At 44.4% G+C, this 24,700-nt stretch overlaps 1 protein-coding gene and 1 long non-coding RNA gene across 5 annotated transcripts in view; one reads left to right on the top strand and one right to left on the bottom strand.

Moving 5' to 3' along the window:
- The window catches only part of LOC138282563 (uncharacterized), an 822,484-nt gene that overhangs the window by 199,391 nt on the left and 598,393 nt on the right, over window positions 1–24,700 (bottom strand). The gene's annotated exons all lie outside the window — the stretch shown is intronic.
- MYBL1 (MYB proto-oncogene like 1) overlaps window positions 1–24,700 on the top strand; it is an 802,126-nt gene that overhangs the window by 208,833 nt on the left and 568,593 nt on the right. For all 4 annotated transcript variants that reach the window (XM_069220277.1, XM_069220274.1, XM_069220273.1 and 1 more), the window contains exon 5: window positions 7,352–7,572. In XM_069220277.1, the coding sequence (XP_069076378.1) occupies window positions 7,352–7,572 (221 nt within the window). The remainder of the gene's footprint in view (window positions 1–7,351; window positions 7,573–24,700) is intronic.

Raw genomic sequence — 24,700 nt, 5'->3', positions numbered from 1 at the left:
CCAGTCTGCTAGCAGTTAAGTACATGCGTCCTGTGGGAGCAGACAAGGGGGTTTTGTAGAGCACTGGGGGGGGGGACATACAAGCACACAAAACACACCCTCAGCAGCACAGGGGCGGCCGCGTGCAGTGTGCAAAGTAGGTGTCAGGTTTGTCGTAGAAAACAAGGGATGGACCCGGGGGTCACTCTGGTGTTGCAGGCAGGGCACAGGGGGGCTTCTCGGGCCAGCCACCGACTGGGCTAGGATGAGGGCCGCCTGCTAGTCACTCCTGCACTGGTAGGTGGTTCCTCTCAGTCCTGGGGGCTGCGGGTGCAGTGCTTGGTCCAGGCGTCGGGTTCCTTTGTTACCAGGCAGTCGCGGTCGGGGGAGCCTCTGGATTCTCTTTGCAGGCGTCACTGTGGGAATGCAGGGAGGTCGACTCAGGTTGTCCACATCGTTGGAGTCGCCTGGGAGTCCTCTCTGCAGTGTTGGTTTCTCCAAACTCGAGCCGGGGGCGTCGGGTGCAGTGTGCAGACTCACGCTTCTGGTGGGAATTTGGAGTCTCTTTAAAGTTGCTTGTTTTGTAGTTGTTTCTGGACAGAGCCGCTGTCATCGGGAGGTTCTTGGTCCTTTAGGTGCAGGTCAGTCCTCTGAGTCCTCGGAGGTCGCTTGTCCCGCTGAATGCGTCGCTGTGCAGGTTCTTTGAGTCTGGAGACAGGCTGGTAGGGCTGGGGCCAAGTTAGTTGTTGTCTCTGTCGTCCCTGCAGGGCTTTCAGGTCAGCAGTCCTTCTTTCTTCAGATTGCAGGAATCTGATTTCCTGGGTTCAGGGTCTCCCCTAAATACTGAATTTAGGGATGTGTTCAGGCCTGGGGGCAGTAGCCAATGGCTCCTGCCCTGGAGGGTGGCTATACCCTCTTTGTGCCTCCTCCCTGTGGGGAGATGGGCACATTCCTAATCCTATTGGGGGAATCCTCCAAAACAAGATGGAGGATTTCCTAAGGCAGGGGTCACATCAGCTCAGGACACCTTAGGGGCTGTCCTGACTGGTGGGTGACTCCTCCTTGTTTTTCTAATTATCTCCTCCGGACTTGCTGCCAAAAGTGGCAGCTGTGTCTGGAGGGGCGGGCATCTCCACTAGCTGGGATGCCCTGGGGTGCTGTAACAACAAGCATAAGTCTTTGAGGCTCACCGCCAGGTGTTACAGTTCCTGCAGGGGGAGGTGAGAAGCACCTCGACCCAGTGCAGGCTTTGTTCCTGGCCACAGAGTGACAAAGGCACTCACCCCATTGTGGCCAGAAACTCGTCTGATTGTGGCAGGAACTGGTCAGCCTAACACTAGGAGTCGGACTGACATGCAGGGGGCATCTTTAAGATGCCCTCTATGTGCATTTTTCAATAAATTCCAAACTGGCATCAATGTGCATTTATTGTGCTGAGAAGTGTGATACCAAACTTCCCAGATTTCAGTGTAGCCATTATGGAACTGTGGAGTTCATAATTGACAGACTCGCAGACCATATACTCTTTATGGCTACCCTGTACTTAAAATGTCTAAGGTTTGGCTTAGACACTGGGGGCATAGTGCTCATGCGTCTATGCCCTCATCTGTGGTATAGTGCACCCTGCCTTAAGGCTGTAAGGCCTGCTAGAGGGGTGACTTACCTATGTCACAGGCAGTGGGTTAAGGGCATGGTACCTTGAGGGGAGTGCCATGTCGACTTAGTCATTTTCTCCCCATCAGTACACACAAGCTGTGAGGCAGTATGCATGTGCTGAGTGAGGGGTCCCCAGGGTGGCATAATGCATTCTGCAGCCCCTAGAGACCTTCCCTGGTCACAGGGCCCTTGATACCGTGGCTACCAGTTACAAGGGACTTATCTGTGTGCCAATTATGGGAACAAAGGTGCAGTTTAGAGAAAGAACACTGGTGCTGGGGCCTGGTTAACAGGGTCCCAGCACACTTTCAAACATAACTGGCATCAACAAAAGGCAAAAGGTTAGGGGGTAACCATGCCAAGGGAGGCATTTCCCTACACAGGCCCACTTGTAGCATTTGATTTACAGGCCCTATGCACCTCCAGTGTGCTGTACTAGGGACTTACTAGTAAACCAAATAGGCCAATCATGGAAAAGCCAATTACACATACAACTTCACACAGGGAGCACATGCACTTTAGCACTTGTCAGCAGTGGTAAAGTGTCCAAGAGTAGCAAAAACAGAGTCCAGCACATACCAGCAACCTGGGAGGGAGAGGCAAAAAGTTAGGGGAGACCACACCAAGGATGCCAGGTCTATCATTTCCTAAGTCCAAAGGCAATATAGCGCAACTTTAACTTACCACTGCCTGTCTACTGGTCGATATTATGAACAAACCTTGCTCCACATCGTTCGGCGCCGAACTGTGAAAGAATGACATAATAATGTCAGGTAAGTCACGCAGATTTATTTTCTACTTCTCCCATCCTCCATCAACGGCGCTTCCCTCAACACTAACTCTCCTCCACATTACATTTCACCTGCGTTGAATGTCATAACGAGGGGTTACCTTGCGCATGTTGACCCACACCAGACATGATAACACTAACCAACTTCGCTTTCCAAGTTGACACCATTTGGCACGTCAGGAGTCTCAGCAGAGAGTCCAAATGCTGGGAGAAGAAGTCTTTGGCCCTGAAACTTCATAACAGGGGGCAAGCTCAATCCAAGCCCTTGGAGATACCTCTCAAGCAGGAATAGACCACAAAGTCCAGTCTTGTCCCCTTTCTGAGGCAGAAGCAGCAACTGCAGGATAACCCAACAAAGCACATCTCTTCAACTCTTCTCTTGGCAGAGGTTCCTCTTGAATCCTTGAAGTAATTGAACGTCTGGGGTTTTGGGCCCAATACTTATACACCTTTGTAGTTGCCCAACTTCAAAGAAAAGTCTTTGTTGTGTACAGGATCCTGCCTTGCCCAGTCCTGGACCCAGACACACACCAGGGGGTTGGAGACTTCATTGTGTGAGGGCAGGCACAACCCATTCCTGTGTAAGTGACCACTCCTCCCTCCACTCTGTTCCAGATGTCTCATCAGGAAATGCAGGCTACACCCCAGCTCCCTTTGTGTCACTGTCTAGGGGAAATTCACAAACAGTCCACCTGTCAGTCTGACCCAGACAGGGAATCCACAAACAGGCAGAGTCACAGAATGGTTTAAGCAAGAAAACACCAACTTTCTAAAAGTAACATTTTCAAACTAACAGTCTAAAAACCAACTTCACTAAAAGATGTATGTTTAAATTGCGAGTTCAGAGACCCCAAACTTCCATCAGCTCTCAAAGGGAAGCTGCTCTTTAAGGATACTTGAAGGCAGCCCCCATGTTAACCTATGAGAGGGCTAGGCCTTGCAATAGTGAAAAACGAATTTGGCAGCATTTCACAGTTCAGACATGTAAAAACACACAAGTACATTTTCTTTGTTTAACATACACTGCACCCTGCCCATGGGACTACCTAGGGCCTACCTTAGGGTTGCTTTACATGTTTAAAAAGGGAAGGTTTAGGCTTGCCAAGTGAGTGCACTTGCCAAGTCGAATTAGCAGTTCAAAAGCTGCACACACAGACACTGCAGTGGCTGGTCTGAACCTTGTTTACAGGGCTACTCATGTGGGTGGTACAGTCATTGCTGTAGGCTGTAGGAAGTTGGCTCTGTATATACTTTCTCAAAGTGAGAGAGAGTGTGCACAGAGTCCAAGGGTTCCCCTTAGAGGCTGATAGTGACAAAATTAGATAAGACTAATGCTCTATTTTGTGGTAGTGTGGTCGAGCAGTATGCTTATCAGGGTAGTGCTAAGCATTTGTTATACAAACACACAGACAATAAATGAGGAACAAACACACAAAGACTTAACTCCAGGCCAATAGGTTTTATGTAGAAAAATATATTTTCTTAATTTATTTTTAGAACCACAAGATTCAAATTTGAGGTAAGTATATATAATGCAAGGTACTTCACACAGGTAAGTATAGAACTTTGATTTAAAACAGCAGCACACACAGTTTTGGTAAAAATTACATAGCTATTTTAAAAGTGAACACTGCAAAAATCAGTAGTTCCTGGGGGAGGTAAGTTTTTGTTAATTTCTCAGGTAAGTAAAGCACTTACAAGTTCATTCTCCTGGGCATAGGCAGCCCACCATTGGGGGTTCAAGGCAACCCCAAAGCCACCGCACCAGCAACACAGGGCTGGTCAGGTGCAGAGGTCAAACGAGGGCCCAAAACATATAGGCACCTATGGAGAACAGGGGTGCTCTGTTTCCAGTCTGCTAGCAGTTAAGTACATGCGTCCTGTGGGAGCAGACAAGGGGGTTTTGTAGAGCACTGGGGGGGGGGACATACAAGCACACAAAACACACCCTCAGCAGCACAGGGGCGGCCGCGTGCAGTGTGCAAAGTAGGTGTCAGGTTTGTCGTAGAAAACAAGGGATGGACCCGGGGGTCACTCTGGTGTTGCAGGCAGGGCACAGGGGGGCTTCTCGGGCCAGCCACCGACTGGGCTAGGATGAGGGCCGCCTGCTAGTCACTCCTGCACTGGTAGGTGGTTCCTCTCAGTCCTGGGGGCTGCGGGTGCAGTGCTTGGTCCAGGCGTCGGGTTCCTTTGTTACCAGGCAGTCGCGGTCGGGGGAGCCTCTGGATTCTCTTTGCAGGCGTCACTGTGGGAATGCAGGGAGGTCGACTCAGGTTGTCCACATCGTTGGAGTCGCCTGGGAGTCCTCTCTGCAGTGTTGGTTTCTCCAAACTCGAGCCGGGGGCGTCGGGTGCAGTGTGCAGACTCACGCTTCTGGTGGGAATTTGGAGTCTCTTTAAAGTTGCTTGTTTTGTAGTTGTTTCTGGACAGAGCCGCTGTCATCGGGAGGTTCTTGGTCCTTTAGGTGCAGGTCAGTCCTCTGAGTCCTCGGAGGTCGCTTGTCCCGCTGAATGCGTCGCTGTGCAGGTTCTTTGAGTCTGGAGACAGGCTGGTAGGGCTGGGGCCAAGTTAGTTGTTGTCTCTGTCGTCCCTGCAGGGCTTTCAGGTCAGCAGTCCTTCTTTCTTCAGATTGCAGGAATCTGATTTCCTGGGTTCAGGGTCTCCCCTAAATACTGAATTTAGGGATGTGTTCAGGCCTGGGGGCAGTAGCCAATGGCTCCTGCCCTGGAGGGTGGCTATACCCTCTTTGTGCCTCCTCCCTGTGGGGAGATGGGCACATTCCTAATCCTATTGGGGGAATCCTCCAAAACAAGATGGAGGATTTCCTAAGGCAGGGGTCACATCAGCTCAGGACACCTTAGGGGCTGTCCTGACTGGTGGGTGACTCCTCCTTGTTTTTCTAATTATCTCCTCCGGACTTGCTGCCAAAAGTGGCAGCTGTGTCTGGAGGGGCGGGCATCTCCACTAGCTGGGATGCCCTGGGGTGCTGTAACAACAAGCATAAGTCTTTGAGGCTCACCGCCAGGTGTTACAGTTCCTGCAGGGGGAGGTGAGAAGCACCTCGACCCAGTGCAGGCTTTGTTCCTGGCCACAGAGTGACAAAGGCACTCACCCCATTGTGGCCAGAAACTCGTCTGATTGTGGCAGGAACTGGTCAGCCTAACACTAGGAGTCGGACTGACATGCAGGGGGCATCTTTAAGATGCCCTCTATGTGCATTTTTCAATAAATTCCAAACTGGCATCAATGTGCATTTATTGTGCTGAGAAGTGTGATACCAAACTTCCCAGATTTCAGTGTAGCCATTATGGAACTGTGGAGTTCATAATTGACAGACTCGCAGACCATATACTCTTTATGGCTACCCTGTACTTAAAATGTCTAAGGTTTGGCTTAGACACTGGGGGCATAGTGCTCATGCGTCTATGCCCTCATCTGTGGTATAGTGCACCCTGCCTTAAGGCTGTAAGGCCTGCTAGAGGGGTGACTTACCTATGTCACAGGCAGTGGGTTAAGGGCATGGTACCTTGAGGGGAGTGCCATGTCGACTTAGTCATTTTCTCCCCATCAGTACACACAAGCTGTGAGGCAGTATGCATGTGCTGAGTGAGGGGTCCCCAGGGTGGCATAATGCATTCTGCAGCCCCTAGAGACCTTCCCTGGTCACAGGGCCCTTGATACCGTGGCTACCAGTTACAAGGGACTTATCTGTGTGCCAATTATGGGAACAAAGGTGCAGTTTAGAGAAAGAACACTGGTGCTGGGGCCTGGTTAACAGGGTCCCAGCACACTTTCAAACATAACTGGCATCAACAAAAGGCAAAAGGTTAGGGGGTAACCATGCCAAGGGAGGCATTTCCCTACACAGGCCCACTTGTAGCATTTGATTTACAGGCCCTATGCACCTCCAGTGTGCTGTACTAGGGACTTACTAGTAAACCAAATAGGCCAATCATGGAAAAGCCAATTACACATACAACTTCACACAGGGAGCACATGCACTTTAGCACTTGTCAGCAGTGGTAAAGTGTCCAAGAGTAGCAAAAACAGAGTCCAGCACATACCAGCAACCTGGGAGGGAGAGGCAAAAAGTTAGGGGAGACCACACCAAGGATGCCAGGTCTATCATTTCCTAAGTCCAAAGGCAATATAGCGCAACTTTAACTTACCACTGCCTGTCTACTGGTCGATATTATGAACAAACCTTGCTCCACATCGTTCGGCGCCGAACTGTGAAAGAATGACATAATAATGTCAGGTAAGTCACGCAGATTTATTTTCTACTTCTCCCATCCTCCATCAACGGCGCTTCCCTCAACACTAACTCTCCTCCACATTACATTTCACCTGCGTTGAATGTCATAACGAGGGGTTACCTTGCGCATGTTGACCCACACCAGACATGATAACACTAACCAACTTCGCTTTCCAAGTTGACACCATTGTCCTTTAGTTACTTTCTCACTGCATCTCTAATTGCCTTTTGAGCAATATCACAGCAGGATCCACCGGGCGGTAGATCAGTTTTAACGTTACAGGCCTTTTCGTCAAGGTACACTCTTTGGGCACATGGTTGAGCTTCTTATCCTTCAGTTGTTCCATGTACTTGATCTCTTTTTGTACTTCAGTACAATATTTGACTAGCAATTGTTATGTATTTAGGGATCTTTACACAGACTACTTGGAATTTGTACACATTTTTAATGCTACATGTTTTGTTTATGGTTTTGGGATTTTTAATGGTTTGTGTGTATTTCTGTGCACGTAACAAATGTATTTGGCTTCCAGCGTGGTTTGCTTGATATCATGTGATGTTTTTATTGTGCATTATTTTATGAAGGACATTCAAACTAATATAATGAAAATTGTATGGTTTGGGTGTCCTCTGAGGTGTTCCCCTGCTTACTTTTCTTAATATTTTGATAGGTTATTGAACTAGTTCAAAGGTATGGTCCAAAACGATGGTCTTTAATAGCAAAACACCTAAAAGGAAGAATAGGAAAGCAGTGCAGAGAGAGATGGCATAACCACCTAAATCCTGAAGTGAAGAAATCATCCTGGACTGAGGAAGAGGACAGAATCATCTACGAGGCTCATAAACGGTTGGGAAACCGGTGGGCAGAAATTGCAAAACTTCTTCCAGGAAGGTATTTTTTTAAATTCTCCTGTACATCTGATTTACAATTTCACAGTATATTATATTTTTCCAGTTGTCTGTGATTTTGCAATTCATTGTTGACCAGTAAGCCTCAACACTTTCACCACAATCACAGTTCACCATCTCCATCTACAGATGGGGCAGCATCAGGGTTTCTGATGGCATAACCTTCACTGTCAAACTATTGATCTGAAGGTTCATCTACCACTGGACTATAAGGTCACAGTGCTGGTCATCCCAGTCTATTTATGGTGTTGTGACAGTCACCACATTGCCTTGTCCAGGACCACATGACTACCATGCAGGGAAATCAATTAACAACCCCTACTTGTTGGGTGAAAATCCTGTGTTGAGACTATTGATTTTGGGTTTTGACTACAAACAGCTTTGTAAACTTGTTTTTGAAGAGCTTATTATTGTGCCCACTTGGCAAAGTTGTCTACCTTTACTTCATCTTTTGCCCTAAGGGCTGTAGCGATCTCTGCTAGGCAGAAGAGAATCTTAATCTCTATTAATCTCTAAATACGGCTTGTGGACCTCTGCTAGGGGAGCAGAGGGCAGAGCATCAGCTGACTTGGTGGGCGAGTGGCACTTGATTTTAAATGACCAACTTTCTTTGCATTTGTAGGTGTGCAAATTTGTCATGTCTTGTTCCATTCTTAGCTTTTATAATTTGCCACCATTGTGTGATGATGCGTAAAGCTTCTTCATTTGTGTTCATACTTAAACTCTGCCTGCGCTAGCCACAGCAAAAGACAGACCAGCATTGCTGTGGGTAATTTCAGTTTGCGTTATCGGTTAGAGAAATGGAATGTAGGCTATTCAGATTCTGCAAATGGGTATTAGCATTGACTTAAGCATTTGATGTCAACATAGAACAGTTTTTTCTTTAAAAAGTCTGATTCGTAAAGTTCACATTTTGTTTCCTTAAGCTGATATTAGCACCTCTTTTCAAGCACAAATGTAAAACCTTATGCTTTTTTATATACTTAAGGAGCCTCAGCATAATTGTACTCCAAACCTTTAATTAATCTCATATCAAATAAATCTCAACTTAATGAATTTTACACTTCACATGTAAAAAAAATAAAGTTTTTTTTAATGAACACTGTAAAGTCCCGGTACTTGCCAAGGGAAATGGATAATCCTTAATGTGAGAGGTGGTATATTATCTGAGATATGCACAGGTACCGCCACTCTGTTTGTTCTAAGCTAATCCTGAGGACTAAACAAACTCCTTAACTCTTCTGCCCAGAGATTTACTGATGATAAATAAATACCTATGTTTTTCCCGCAACTGTGCCCCAGACCCGCAAGCTATAGTGGCCCCAAGAGCTGAGAACCTATTTAATTGCATACCACTACAAAGTTAAGAGGTTTCAAGATTGAAGAAAGAAAACAAAATATTTTGACATCCCTTAAGGCATTTTCTTCTGTCCAAATTCCTTTTCTTTTGTGGCTGAGGAGAAGAAGATCCCATACATTACAAAACTTCTGTTGCTTAACATAGTTATCAAAAAATCACAATCATTAACAACCACAGGAAATTATTACCAAGGCATGTAGAAGTAAAAAACGTATGTTGATGCTTCTGTTGTTAAGTGGTGTCTATAATGTTGAGTAAGATTTCTATTTGGAGAGTGGGTTATCCTTTTAATGTCAGTTAAGAGACAGATATTGTATGGGAAGGTTTCTTAAATCTAGTCTAAAGTGGGTGAGTTCATATAACCTAGTTCTGCATTGTTGGTATCTTTATTGAAGTTATAAACGTTGAATACTTCTCCGCTACCAGTGTGGACCCCGGACACCTTCTTTAATATAGATGTATACTTTAGGAAAGTTAGATTGAAGAATGTTCATCATTTAATAATTTTCCATAAAGTTTCAGTCTAGTGGGTCAGTGATGTCTTTTTTTTTTTAATGCTGTAGAATATTTGCTGAAAAACTGCAACATGGCCTTTGAATGCTCAACCCTTTGTCATGGACAAAGGGCTGCCTATGTATGCAGCCTGATAGATTACCACTGTTAGGAACTCCGAAAAGAAGCCTGTAACTTTATCAGCTTCAGAGGCACCCTATCGTACAGTGTGCTGTAGTGGCAGTTTGTGTCATTTCTTTTTTCTTGCTCCTTCAGGCAGGATCTTTGAGCACCTGTAGTGTTTTTCACACCTCTAAAATTGTTTCTCTTCATATTCATCTCTTGTAAAAAAAATATATATATATATTGAACTCAACAGTTTGACATCCATTTTGTTAAGTGAAGTCTGTCAGTCAAAATCTTTATTCAGTTGCCTGAATGACCATAAAAGCACAAAAAGGCATTTAAAACATTTCAATCATACAAAATTGGCTTTTGACATATAAAATGATAATCCTATCCAGAACATAAAATAAAACAGTTGTTAAAAAACATACATATACGGGCTCTGATGATAGAAGTGCTCCTAACCAGTTAATAGTAATTTTAGTAGCTGACAGTGCCAGTCAAATAAAGCCAATAGTGAAGTCAAGTTTTTGCTATTTCTCATTGGAATTCGATTGTAGTCAAAATGCCTTCTCTATTCACCAAATGCCCATCCTGTGTAAGAAAGAAGGAGAGATGTGATGCTGATAAAGTCTTTTTGGTGTGCCTTTCAGCTTCACACCACATAAAAGGATGTGACATTTTCAGAAAATGTCAAAGACTTTTAAGGATAGAGGGCATCAGCCTGTGTGGGTTGATGCAAGACATGAATGAAGAAGATGAGAAAAAGAAAAGAAAAACATGCATTTGCAATGCAGTAGGTCTCACATTTGCTTGAGTTATAACTATGTGCATGGTCAATTAACAACTGGACTGTTATTTCCACATAACTTGGTCAACCCTGCTTCATAATTTCTTATTTTCCTGCCATATAATTCCAGTGGCCCTGCATATAATGAAAGCACTTCAATTTATCTTCTTCCTCTATGTTCAGCAAATGTTGCCATTTAGAATCCTAATTTACATCTGCCATGCTAATTCCAATAGAATATCACGTCCACAACTCCACCATCAGAGTTGCTGAATTCCCTAAAACAAAAGACACAAGACAGCCACAGAGGAGAAATAAACGTAAAGGGTCACCAAAATATATCAAAAGTGTTTAAGCAGTCATACTGTAATAAGGATGTTAAGTTGGCCTGAATGATGGCCATAATTGTAATAAGGAGAGATTATTAAAACATGTACTATAATAAAATAAACCTTTATCAGAAATACACTTTTGTCAGTAGACTGTAATGCTCAAAACAGCCCCCAAGGGCACCATAACAAAAAATGTCATTTGTAAGAAACATGGTCATGTAACCATATTGTTAGACCCTAGAGTGCATAACCCCATGTTAGAAACAGGAGATATTAATGCAGTGTAACCATATAATTAGCCCCTAGAGAGCATTTTTGGGACTAGCAGGCCTACTGCAATATTATAAACAAGACCTTTTAATCAAAACTTTTCCCAGCTGTTAAACAAATGTTCTAGCCATGAGAAAGCTAAAAGACACTGATTTGTGGGAGGAGTTATTATTTTGGGGTCCCCACTAACTTAGTGTGAGGACCCAGATATGACGTAGACAGAGCGTTTTGAAGGTGGGCCCCTTGTGCTAAGACTACCACAGGATCAGTTATGAGCAAAAATGCTTTGTAAAAGTAATGTCCTGCAAAGCATTATGGGGCGCGTTTCCGTGCCACAAATATTTCAGTATGTTAATATGACTGTAATGCTTAGAACAGCCCCTAGAGGACATCACAATGAAAATAACATTTGAAAGAAACATAGTCATGAACCCCTAGAGGGCATAACCACACAAAAAGAAAATGACAATAAATAATGCACTGTAACCACATATTTAGCCCCTAGAGGGAGTAGTGCATTACACATTTTTATGGGTAACAGCCTTATTGCAATGATATTAACAACAAGGCCCTTAAAACACAAGCTATCCCCAGCTGTAAAAAAAAAAAGCCAAAAAAAGAATTCTAGCTATGACAGCTTAAAAAGATACTTGGTGGCAGGGGTTGTTACTTTGGGGTCCCCACTAACCTAGTGTTGGGGACCCATAGATGACCTAGATAGAAAGAATATGTTGTGCTGAACGTTTTTGATGGTGGTCCCATTGTCCCTAGGACCACCCCAGGCTGAGTTATGAGCAAAAATGTTTTGTAAAAGTAATGCCCTGCAAAGCATTATGGGGTGAGTTTTGTAGTATCAGCTCTTTCGCTGTGCTGGGAGAGCCGTTTTCGCTTTGAGGATTTCTGCTTAACCTAAAGGATTTACCAATTTCAAGTGTTTTAAGGGGAGAGCCACAAGAAATTACTTTGATTAGGTAACTGTGAACAATGTGACCAGCGCTCCTATACCGCCGATCGAGTTCACGCGCACTGTGAGTGCCATGGCCACCATGCAGCACGAAGAGGCGAGATACAAAAAAAATATATAGTTTGCCCACCTGAAGTATATCGGCAATCGTGCAATAATTAGTGTAACAGGGGCAGTCTGCAAGGTGTGACAAAAAACAGCCTCAAGGCGGGACAAGCGTAAAGCATTTACCAATGACATCAAATGATTTTTGAAAGGCAAGCCCTGGAAGGAATGAAAGTGATGATGGGCGTGATATGGGTGTGCTTAAAAGCCTACAATACTTACAGCAGGTCAGAGCGCTTGGCTCGACCTAAAAATGGAAGGACCATCCTCTTAGCTGTAGAAGAGCATCCAAAATTGGGTATGGACTCCCACAGAGGGAGATCTAAAGACAGAAAATCAACTTCTTGACACTGGCATCATTGCCACTGTCATCAACACCATTCTCCGACGTCAAGAACATCGCGTCGAGAGGTTTGGCCCTCTCTTGTTCGCCATTAAAGGAAGAGTCAATGTTGATGCGCCATCATCACCGCTTGGCATCCAAATTGGCGACGAGGCTGCCATCACGGCCCTCGATGTGGAAATTTATGATGGCGCCACCTTCACCGCCATCGCACTCTCACTCAGCGTCAAAAAGCCACTGATAAATGTCAAGATCACATTGTTCGGAGTTGAAGTCACATCACTAGACGTTGAAGACGAAGATTCATTCGACGTCAAAGACATCTTTCCCAGTCAATGATGCTGGTTCCAACAAAGAAGTCACAACATCAGTCACACCTCTGTCATTGTTGAGAATACCTCAAGCCAGTCTATCCTCCTCTCTAGAATGGTCTAGGTCTCCTTCTACACATTCATCTGCTTCTTAGCCATTGGAGGCTGCGTTGGTCCAATTGGATATTACACTTCCTCCTATAAGGCCCATAATAATAGCAGATGGTTATTTACAGATTCCTTTATGCCCTTTGAATCGGTCTCCAGTGGAAAGGTTCTCAAAAGCTGCAACCATGTCCCCTATTATAAAATGGAAAGCTCCTTTTCTGATTAGAACTCCGCCACCAAGGACTACTTCCGACAGAGCATCCATGACACCCTCACGCTACAGGTCAAAGTCAAAATTGCCTTATTCCACTCAACTCATTTGTCATATACTCCAACTTCTCCGCCTCATTCTCTTTCTAGGATTTTCCCAGTGCATGATATTATGACTTTTCAAGTGTAGTAGTAAGGGTTTCCACCAAGTTAAATATAACTGTGGGTATGCCTCAACCAACAGTATTGATGATCCTAGAAACTCTGCAGCCACATCAACACCAAGACCTCTTCTCCTTTTCTTCCTGGTCCCCTTGACATAGTAAAGGATAAGTTCCTTAACTCCAGCCACAGTGACATCTGCTATGCCAAGACTCCTAAAAAAGTACAGGCCTCCGCAACGAGATCTGGATTTTCCGAGGATGGCTGGAAACCAGATTCAATAATTGCAACAGCGGTGAGGAGAAGACATGCTTCTACTCTGCAATCCACAGCTTCACCGGATAGGAGTAGAAAGAGATTAAATGCCCTTGGTAAAAAGGTATGTGGAACAGCCTCCACCCATTTAAGGAATGCTAACGCTTCTGGCTTCTTAGGCAGATAACACCAGGAGATCTGGGATGGAATGAAGGCATTTATGCATGATTTACCATTTGATAAACAAAAAGACTTTCTAGAACTGGTAATTAAGGTGCCTTAATATCCAATCAGTCAGTTAGTGCAGCAGTGAATTCTGTTTAGGTCTCCGGTATGTCTTTTTGTCATGGTGTTTTATTTGTGGCAAGCGTCATGGCTGAGATTGTCTTAACTAAAGCTTGATGCCCAGCTGAAGATCGCTAATTTGCCAGTCTCAGGTTCCTCCTTGTTTGGCCAACATACAGAGGAGGAGATGATCAATATGAAGACTGAAGCAGACGCAACAAAGGTGGCAGGTCTGGGAAAACAAAGGAAAGTGTTCAAACAACAGTACAGATCTAGGGATAAGTGGTTTTATTACCATAGCGTTCAAAGCTGTAGGTGGCCTTAATAGTATTCACAACAACAGCGGCAATCTTAAAGGCCTTATCAAAGTCGCTAACAAAAAAGGAGGTTGGCCCCACATAAACCTTCGCAGTCCAAGGGAGAAAATTCTTCACATAACAAATAATGAGTCAGACACCCCTTCAGTGTTTCCCACTCCTGTGAGTGGAGCGATTAAATTCTTCCTGGAAGAGTGGAAAGCCACAACCTCATTGTGATGGGTTTTAAATATCATGCAAAACGGGTATGCACTCCTGTTCAAGAACACTCCACCAGTGGTTCGTAAACTGCATGTCACAATGGTTCATCCAGACAACCATCATGAATCAAAGGGGGGGGAGGGGGGCAGAAGCAAAGTAGGGGTTCACTCAAGTTCAAAATCCGTTAGTACCAAATCAGGAGGAGAGTGAGACACATTGGTCTTAATGCCAGAGTCTCACAAAAGTTGTGTCGGAAACCCTCAACCATGAATTACTACCAGTGGTATATGTTATCTTCTCTGTGGTGACATAGTGGGTAGTGTCATCATTGGGTTCCACACCTGGGTACTCTCTTCTCCAGATGGATGACGCCTCCTTTAGGAGGGAGAGTATCTGAAGAAGATACTGGTGGGATCTCTGCAAAAAAAAAAAAAAAAGTATAATTACTCCAGTATTGGAACTTTCATAGATTCATATGCTTGAATCATTCCCCGTCGTCGAGATGGGAGTCCCCGGTATAATTTACACAAGTAATGTCAAGACATAATAACAAAGAAAAAGGCCCTAAGCCTCTTCAATTTAACAGTCTATCAGAGTCATTTTGTGAAAAGGACAAAACGTGAGCATCCACCAATCAGGCGACCGCACCCTCTAAAATCCTCCTGAGAGAAGCTCCAGCACCTCAGATTTTCTACCGCACGTCGTGCTAGGGAGTCTCCTCAGAGCTCTGCTCTTTCTTCGCACCTTTTTTCAACATTTTTCTCTCAGAGAAAGTTATCTAACTTGATTTGTCAACTATTTTCCAACTATGTCTGACAAGGAGAAGAAGGGTCTCTTCAGAGACTGCAAGACTTGTGGAAAGAAAAGGCTTCATTCTGAAGACCCTCACCAAGACTGCATTTACTGCCTTTACCCAGATCATTCAGCTAAAGACTGTAAGATTTGTCGTACCTTTTCCTCTAAAACTTTAAAGGACAGGGAAGGCAGATTGATATGGCTGCAGAAACTAAAACATAGGAAAGACCCAGTTTCTGATTCTGAGAGTGATGAATCTTCAACATCCAAGAGATCATCAAAGAGGGTGAGATCAGGCTCCAGATTTCCCTCATAACTCTCAAGAAAAGCCCACAAAAAGACTGCTTCAGGGTCTTATAAGGGCCGCAGCCCATCTTCTTCCCCAAAGAAAGTTTCCAGGAAAGAGGGGAAGGCCATTCTTCCAATTCAGAGAGGCACAGGAAGTCTTCCTCTGTACCACCATCTGTACCTTTTAAGAAGCCATCCTCTGTAACTAGGGATAAAAGCATCGTCGACGGATTCATCGTCGACGGTACCGTCGGTGAGTGCTTTTCCGGCGACGACATCTACTTCTGTGTTTCCACCGTCGACGAGGACAGGTACCCCACCGTTGATGTCAGTGTCAGCCCTACCGTCTTCGAAGACTTCATCTACGGTAGACTCGTCGGCGAGACTTTCTTCTATTAAAATCTCTGTGCGTCCAGCGTCTACGACAGTCTATGACAAAGTCTATGTATACGCCATCGCCGACACCGTCGACGAGAGAAAAACATCTAAAAAGTGTGAAAAAGCGGACGCCAACTCATACATCACCTAGTAAGGTGTCCTCCCTTGTTCCAGTACACCTTTTAGAGGGAGACGAAGACTCAGATGATGAGGGGCCATTTGGAACAGCCCACAGTCCATCCCAACTGAACGGAAAGTATCAGGAAGAGGAGGAGTATGAAGAGGCCTATGACCCTCAATTTTATTAGGAACAGCAGCAATACCAACAGGGAGCATTTATTCCTTCCTCCCTATTAACAGACCTCAGAGCGATGTTGGTTGGCCGTCTCTGGGGTTACCAATCAACACCAGAGGCCAACTTCCTTACCTCTCATGAATGTGGCCACTCCTGATATGACACTTCCTCAAGATACCGATATCTCAGAAGGGGATCAGGAAGAAGGGGAGCTCCTGGACACTCACTCAGAGTGGGACGAATACATCATCCCTGCTCCTCCTTCTCCTTCTCAATCGAAGGTGTAATCCCCACCAGAAGATATAGGAGGGTTTCACAATCTTCTAGACAGAGCGGCCAAACGTTTTGCTTTACCAATGCCTACCAAGCAAACAGACTGTTTTCTTTGCGACTTTAAGGAGCCTTTTCAGAAATCCGTGTGCTCTATCCCGATGGTAAACTACCTGTGGGAAGAGGGTCTTAAGGTCATGCATAATCCGGCTACAGTTATGGCAGTACTGCCTCGTCTGGATAAGAAATACAAAGCACCTGATGCACCAACATGCCTAACGGGACACCCTCCTCCGGATTCAGTGGTAGCTCAGGCAGCACAAAGAAGATCTAAGAATCCTTCTGCCCCGATTTCCGCACCCCCAGACAAAGAGGGTAGACGGCTAGATAACATAGGTAAAAGGTTTTCTTCTATGGCTAGCCTAGTAGCTAGAGCTGCCAACTCTTTGGCAATACTGGCTAGGTTTGATAGACGGCTTTGGGCGGACATTGCACCTTATATTAGCCAGTTGCCGTAAGATGCAAGATCAGAGGTGAACAAAACGGTACAGGAGGGTCAACGCACGTCTGCAGAGCTTATAGACTGTGCAGTGGACATAGCAACCACTGCTTTTCGACAACTCGCCGGTGCAGCGGTGCTAAGAAGGCAAGGTTGCCTTAAAGCTACCTCTTTCTGTCCAGAAGTGCAAAATAAAATCTTGGACTTACCTTTTGATGGCCAGGCGTTAATTGGGAAACACATTGATGACGCCTTACAATCCATCAAATCGGACACAGACACGGCAAGGTCACTAGGGACCCTGCAATATCAAAAGTCTTCCTTTCAACCTAGAGGGCGTGGCCAACCCTCATACAGAGGAGGATATCAACAACACAGGTATTCCGCCTATCCTTCCTCTTCCCAACAATATCGCCAATACTACTCACAAAGGCAGCCGCTACAACCTGCCTATGGTAGACCTGGAGGCTGTGGACGCTCAACCCGCCCGGCCAAAGACTCGGCTCGTAGAACCTGATGCTTCCGAGGCTCCGGCTACGTCCAGTTCTCCTCCTTTCATTCTGGGCGGGAGGATATCTCTATTCCTCAAACAATGGCAAACCATTACTTCAGACAAGTGGGTCCTACAATTAGTGAAACGGGGCCATACTTATCTTGAATTTATCCAGATAGCTCCCTCCAACCCCCCTTGCAGGACTCCTTCAAGATACCGTCAACAACTCAAAAAGGAGATCGACAAAATGCTTCTCAAAGGAGCTATAGAGAAGGTGCTTCGAGCCCATTGAGGAACAGGATTTTATTCCAGGTTCTTCCTCATTCGGAAAAAGTGGAAGGATTGGAGGCCGATCCTCGATTTAAGGGAGCTAAATGTCTACTTAAAAAAGCAATCGTTCCGTATGATCAGCCTACAAGACGTCCTCCTGCGTCTCAATCAGGGAGATTTCATGTCTACACTAGACCTGAAAGACGCATACTTCCACATACCCACCCACCCTGCCCACAGAAAATACTTAAGATTCACCGTAGCCAGCAGCCATTTTCAATTCTGTGTCCTTCCTTTCGGACTGAAATCAGCTCCTAGAATATTTACCAAATGTCTAGCACCAATCGCAGCCTTTCTCAGAAGGAGAAAACACCCAGTTTTTCCATACTTAGACGATTGGTTGATAAAGGCAAGGACCTACGCAGGAGTGCACAAATCAACAAAAAAGTGCGTTTCCTTACTAACCAACCTCGGACTCACCATCAACTGGGAGAAATCCAAGCCTCTACCAACACGCAATATTACTTTCTAGGGGCGAAACTGGACACACAATCCACCATGGAATGTCCCACGTCAGAGAGGCAGCAAAGGTTACTGACTCTAGCAAGTTCCATACAGAAAAGAAGAAAGGTTACTGTCTGACTGTTTAAGTCTCTGTTGGGCATGATGTCTTCATGCATACCTCTGGTTCCTCTATGCCGTCTAAAGATGCGCCCCTTACAGGACCAACTAAATTGTCAATGGCTCCAAGTGTCAGGCACTTTCGAGGATCAGATACAAATAACTCTGATAATGCTTAGAGCTCTGAGATGGTGGTCTCAAAGGCATCATCTATCAATCGGCCTTTCGTTTCTACAGCAGCCAGCTCCGTGGACCATAACGACGGATGCATCACTGGAAGGCTGGGGAGCTGTGTTACAGGATCTGCAAATAAGTGGCAAATGGCCACTGCATCTGGCATCAATGCATATCAGTTGGCTGGAGCTAAGAGCAGTGCACCTGGCCTTACAGGCGTTTCTTCCCAAGATCTCAGGATCGCAAGTGGTAATAAGGACGGACAACACCACTACGATGCATTACCTCAACAAACAAGGAGGCACAAGATCTCTCACTCTCTCCAGAGAAGCCCAAACAATCTGGAACTGGGCCTCGCAGCAAGGCATCACACTATCAGCAATACACTTGCCGGGAATAAACAACAAGTCAGCAGATGCACTCAGCAGGCAGAAGTCGAACTGCCACGAGTGGGAGATAGACCAGACAGTAGTGAACCACATTGGTTCACAGAACTTCTCCTTCTATCAATCAAGCCTCACATTCCGCTGGAGCCGTTACCCCAATTGCTAACAATGAACAAGGGCCAGGTTTGGCACCCCAATCCGAAGTCAATGCGTTTATCAGCCTGGCTCCTCACCACAGAGAGTTTGCGCATTTGAATATCCCACAGGACTGTAGGGATATTTTGTCAAAAGCCAGAGCGGATAGCACCAATAAAACGTATTATTGTAAATGGAGAAGATTCTGTGCCTGGTGTCATCAACGACAGATTGACCCATTAGTCTCACTACCAGAGGAAATATTACCGTACCTGTTACAGCTAGCTCAAGCTGGCCTGGTACATTCGTCCATTAAAGTTCACCTAGCGGCTATAGCTGCATACAGACGTTCAGATGCTACACCCTCACTCTACTCCTCTCGTCTGATTAAGAGGTTCTTGAAGGGGCTTTTCAGAGTTTTCCCTCCTTTCAGACCACCACCTCCTTCGTGGAACCTGAATATTGTCTTAGCACAACTGATGAAGCATCCGTTTGAGGCGATCCATTGTGCTTCTCTCAAGTTCCTGTCATGGAAGGTTGCCTTATTGGTAGCTCTCACATCAGCTAGGCGAGTCAGCGAGGTGCAAGCTCTTTCCATCCAAGAGCCATTCCTAAGGCTTAAACACAACAGACTGCTAATGCGCACTAACCCGCATTTTATTCCAAAGGTTTCTTCAGACTTTCATATCAACAAACCTTTAGTCTTGAAATCTTTTTTTCCTCATCCATCTACTCCGGGTGAGAGGGCATTACACTCCTTAGACGTTAAAAGATGTGTTCAATTTTATTTGGTCAGGACTAAATCTTTTTGACGCTCTAATCAGCTATTCGTAGCATACAGTGCTCCTAGGAAAGGTCATCCACTCTCCAAGCAGAGTATTTCCAGATGGATCGCCTCAGCCTTTCGCTTCTGCCATCAAGCAGCGGGCAAACCTCTGCACTCACCTGTACATGCTCATTCCACGAGAGCAGTCTCATCGTCAGCGGCACTGTTCGCCGGAGTTTCACTACAAGACATTTGTAGAGCAGCAACTTGGAAGAGCTGTCATACATTCACGAAACACTACTGCTTGGAATCTCAGGGAGAGGTAGCAGTGGGTCAAGCGGTTCTCAGGAATCTCTTCAGGTGAAGGTGAGCCATCTCTTCTACATCCCTCCATCCTACAACAGGTATGCACATTGTTTATATCCTTTATATTCGCTTATAAAAAAAAAAAAAGAAAGTATACAAGAGTAAGAGTACATTCTAACAGACAGATAAGTGGTCGTTTTTAATTATAGTATTCATATTACATACATGTTTTGGGATAATTTTTGCTCTGTCACTCTGCATTCCTTTATGTGTATGTATATATATTTGTAAAAAAAAAAAAAAAAAAAAAAAAAAAAATATATATATATATATATATAGGTTTATATGTGTTGATGAGTATAGATATATATATATAGATATAGTTATATCTATATATATATATATAGATAGATATAGTTATATATATAGGTTTATACCTTTATAGTTGCATATATTTATATACAGGAATATAATGAGGTTTCACGTATCAAGGTGTTTTCGATCAAATATGTTATTATATTACAATGTGCATAGCTACTGCTCTCTGTTCTGATTCAAGCATGTGAATCTATGAAAGTTCCAGTACTGGAGTAAGAAAATAAGTTACTTACCTGTAACTGTAGTTCTCTAGTATTGGAATCTTTCATAGATTCACATGCGACCCACCCGCCTCCCTGGAGAAGCTCACTTCACCTCTTTCTCTCTCTCTTTTTCCTATATTGTACGCACTTGTGCTTGGAAAATCTGAGGTGCTGGAGCTTCTCTCAGGAGGATTCTAGAGGGTGCTGTCGCCTGATTGGTGGATGCTCACGTTTGGTCCTTTTCACAAAATGACTCTGATAGACTGTTAAATTGAAGAGGCTTAGGGCCTTTTTCTTTGTTAATATGTCTTGACATTACTTGTGTAAATTATACCGGGTACTCCCATCTCGACAACGGGGAATGATTCAAGCATGTGAATCTATGAAAGATTCCAATACTGGAGAACTACAGTTACACGTAAGTAACTTATTTTCTTACCTCCTATACCTGAAAAAAGCGTTTTTAATGTGTAAAATGGTATGGAGTAAGGTTAAACATGGTGATGTTATTCAGACGTATTACCAATCCTTATCATCAGTAGTCAACATGTTTTAGTTATGTGGACCCTATGGATCGGTAGCCTTCATCAGTACCTAGTGGACCAGATCCCTGTTGGTTATTATTAATTGGCGCTGTGCTTGGGTAAGTCCAGTAACTTACGGGTCTTTGTTATTCTTGCATAACAGATCCTTTTTGTTACAGGTGTGGTTGCATGTAACCTGAAGTGAAACACAAAGGAGGTCAGTACATGATGATTATTTACAGGTGGTCACAATGACTACCTCCATCTTATCCTGATGTGTAACTATTCAAACTTCACCCGATTTGTGCAGGGCATGTGTGAACTGCACTCCAGTGGTGGCTATTCTTGAGGCTGATTAGCATATTTTTTTTATCTTGAAGTGTTTCAGCACATTGGCTGTGAAAGCAACAAGTTGGCTCTTGCTGACAGTTGTTAGTGTGAAGAAGTTATTAAAAATCAGAGAACACTGACTTGCATAGAGAGAGAGGGGGGCCGCATGAGAGGCTAAGCGAGTCTACATGTTGTTATACTCTTCAATGATCTTTTCTGATGGATCCACGATAGGGGGCAGCCGTTAGATCGCCATTTTACCTTTGTTAAACCATAGTATTTATGTGGGTGGTTAGAGTGATAGCAAGCATAGAGTAATCTCGTTTTGTGGTGTCTTGATATCGGTTGTGATGCAATATTGACATAGGTCAAAATTTGTGCCTCTGGTTCTCTTAGCTGGACATATTACACGTGTGAAGGCTCCTACTAGTTCAATGCTCTGCTCTTAGTCTGTGCAGTTTGAAGGGCTCATTTTGATCAGTTGTGCCCTCCAGGTGTACCCCTTTACTCATTCAGGTGCCCATGTGCAGGTTATTGCGGTGCTGTAACAGGAACGGATCAAACCAAGGACCTCAGTTGGATCCATTCTAGTTGGTGGTACTAGGCCCAGCCACACAAGTGGGGCAGAATGTTTATCGGCAAATGTGGGGCATTGCTGGGTGGTAGGAATTTTGTGGATTCCTGCAGATTCCGGAAAATTTCCATCACAGAAATGTAGGGAAAATGTGTGACTTCTGTCAAAGTTTGAGGTTTGCAGGGCATTGTGGGTAAGGAAACATCCTGGGATTCACACAAAGCACACCACCCTGGAATAACCTGGTTGTGTACTTTACAAAAATGTCTGTGGTTGGTAGGTTTCCATGGGTGGCAGCCGAACATGGCCCCAAATCCCACAGCTAACCCTATTGTTGATCCTTCCATGTACCACTTAAGGGCCTTTTGTGTCAAGGTCTCTTGGCCACCCACACAAGTGAAGTACTAGTTTTATCAGGGGACTCAGGAATGCTGTGGGGTAGGAAATGTGTGGCTCCCCACAGATTTCAGAAGCTTTCCTCACAGGCATGAGAGGGAAATGTGTGTTCTTAGTCATCATTTGAGGTTTGCAGGACAGAAAGACTGTGCCCATTTTTTTTTTATGGGGGTGGCAGAGGCCATTTGCATTCCCATTCAGTGCAGCCCCACCTCTACACTAGAAAAAAAAGTAGTCCCTGGTTCCTATTGGGCTTTCTGCCACCCCCTCTCCCCCTCCCCCCTCTCCCCCCCCCCCCCCAACCCATCCCTTCGGCTATTCCCCAAGCAGGGATCCACTGAGCAGAGGTACCTTTAGCAAGGGGAAGTTCTGCTCTTTCCAACGGTATCTCTCCTGTTAAGGTATGAGGTCCAGCCACCACAGAGACATACTCCCATACTTGTCTGACCTAGCCAAGAATTGTCTGAAAATACTCATTAATTCGAGTTGATATAGCAGCAAGATTTAGGTGAATAGAAGACACCTCATCCACTCTGTTCTCTCAAAGAATAATAAAACAAGTTTTATAAAGAAACTATTTGGAGCATTGTCACTTGTACGAAGCCACTCTATGTTGTGAAATATTAACACTGTCCTTGCTCAGCTGATGCTGGCTCTCCTCGAACCGAACCACAAGGCACAGCTAATGTTCATCTCTTCGAAGGCCATGCTTTTTCTAGTGCTTACGTCAGCAAGGAGGGTAGGGGAAATGGAAGAATTCATTGTCAAAGAACTCTTTCTATGATTCAGAAGGGACTACGTCATTTTGCAAGTCAACCATAAAATCATATCTAAAATCCCTAATGACTTCCAGTTGAATGAATCTGTCATACTACACTGACTCTTACTGAATCCTCTAAAGTCAGCAGGAAGATCATTGCATTCTTTAGATTATGCAGATGCATTAGCTTCTTTACAGAAAAGACAAAGGACATCTGTTCATTAGACCAACTACTATAACGCTGAAAGGGTCAATCCCTACTACTGCCTCTATGTGAACTCAGAAGCTGCCTCATAAGTGGGACATGCAGTCCTCTAACCTGTTTCAGCAAAGGTGAGCCTGCTTCCTGCTTTATTTCGCTATCTACTGCTTACTACTCTGATTGAAGCATGAGAATATATGAAACATCCAGTGCTGAATTTACTTGTTATTCCAGGTCTCCTGCGTTGGTATCATTCATATATTCACATGCAACCTTCCCTACTCCCCATTTAGAGACTACTCATTTATAATATACCATACTCTTCTCAAACTTGTGCTATGAAATCTGAGCTATGGTGGCCTCTAGCGGGAATAGGAGAGCTGGCACGTCCATTTCATTGGCTGAAGCTCAGGTTGCAAATGAGGTGGATCTGCTACTAAACAAACACTGTTATTAACACCGTTTACTGCTATTTAAGATTACTGGGAATTTCAAGCCCGATTGAGGGAAATGATTCAACATTGTGAATATATGAAAGATACCAAACCTTAAGTTACAGGTAAGTAACTATCTTCTTCTGGGCAATATGAGGAGGAACAATATCTGCTGATGCAAGAGTTAGCCAATGTTGGTCTTGTAAATTAATCAGTGTGTGATAATTAAAGTTATTTTCCATGGGATCCTCGTCAATATTCATACGCGCCGAATAGTCTTACCCATGTGTGGGGTCCCCGGAGCTCTTAATAAATACATGTATGTATACATACATCAGTTAGTTACATTCACAACATTTGCAGCCCATAAATAGGCTAAGAAGTCTAAATTCTATTTTCATTTAAAAAAGGTCACCATTTACTTTCATACAAGTCACTGTATAGTAAAGGTGAATACAAGCTTTCTTTGAAAGGAAAAGAAATGAAGGACAGAATTAGCTAATAGGCTGCAAGTAGTACATTCAACTGAAGCAACTGGCACTGTGATTTTAAGAACCTCACAGAACCCTCCTTATCCCATCATGTCCCACAGATGACAGGTCAGTTCATTTTTCTGGCTCCTGGAAACAGGACCCTGGGGGCACTGAGTTCTGCCTTCTTTGATACATATGCAGAAATAAGTTTATAAAAACTTGTTTTCAGGTTTTTACTTGAAGCCCTTTTAGTATTAGAGTAATTTAACACTTCTTTTCTCACCAGATGTGGTTATTTTTGGGTTAGAATACTGTCACGTTTTGTGAAGTGCCCAATCTGTGGAAAGAAGATCCACACAGTCTCTATCCACTGCTTCCCAAAAGATCGCCATCCTGATTCATGCAGGCACTATAAAACACTCTCCTGAAGAATCATTAAGAGATAGAAAAAAAAATCAGACTGCAGAAGAAACAGACAGAAAAACAACAAAGAACACCATTGGTTCCTCAAGAAGCCATGTTGAAGGTAA

This window comes from Pleurodeles waltl, chromosome 2_2, assembly GCF_031143425.1.
Source record: "Pleurodeles waltl isolate 20211129_DDA chromosome 2_2, aPleWal1.hap1.20221129, whole genome shotgun sequence".
In the NCBI taxonomy this organism is placed as follows: Eukaryota; Metazoa; Chordata; class Amphibia; order Caudata; family Salamandridae; genus Pleurodeles; species Pleurodeles waltl.
This window is presented reverse-complemented; position numbering and strand designations above follow the sequence as displayed.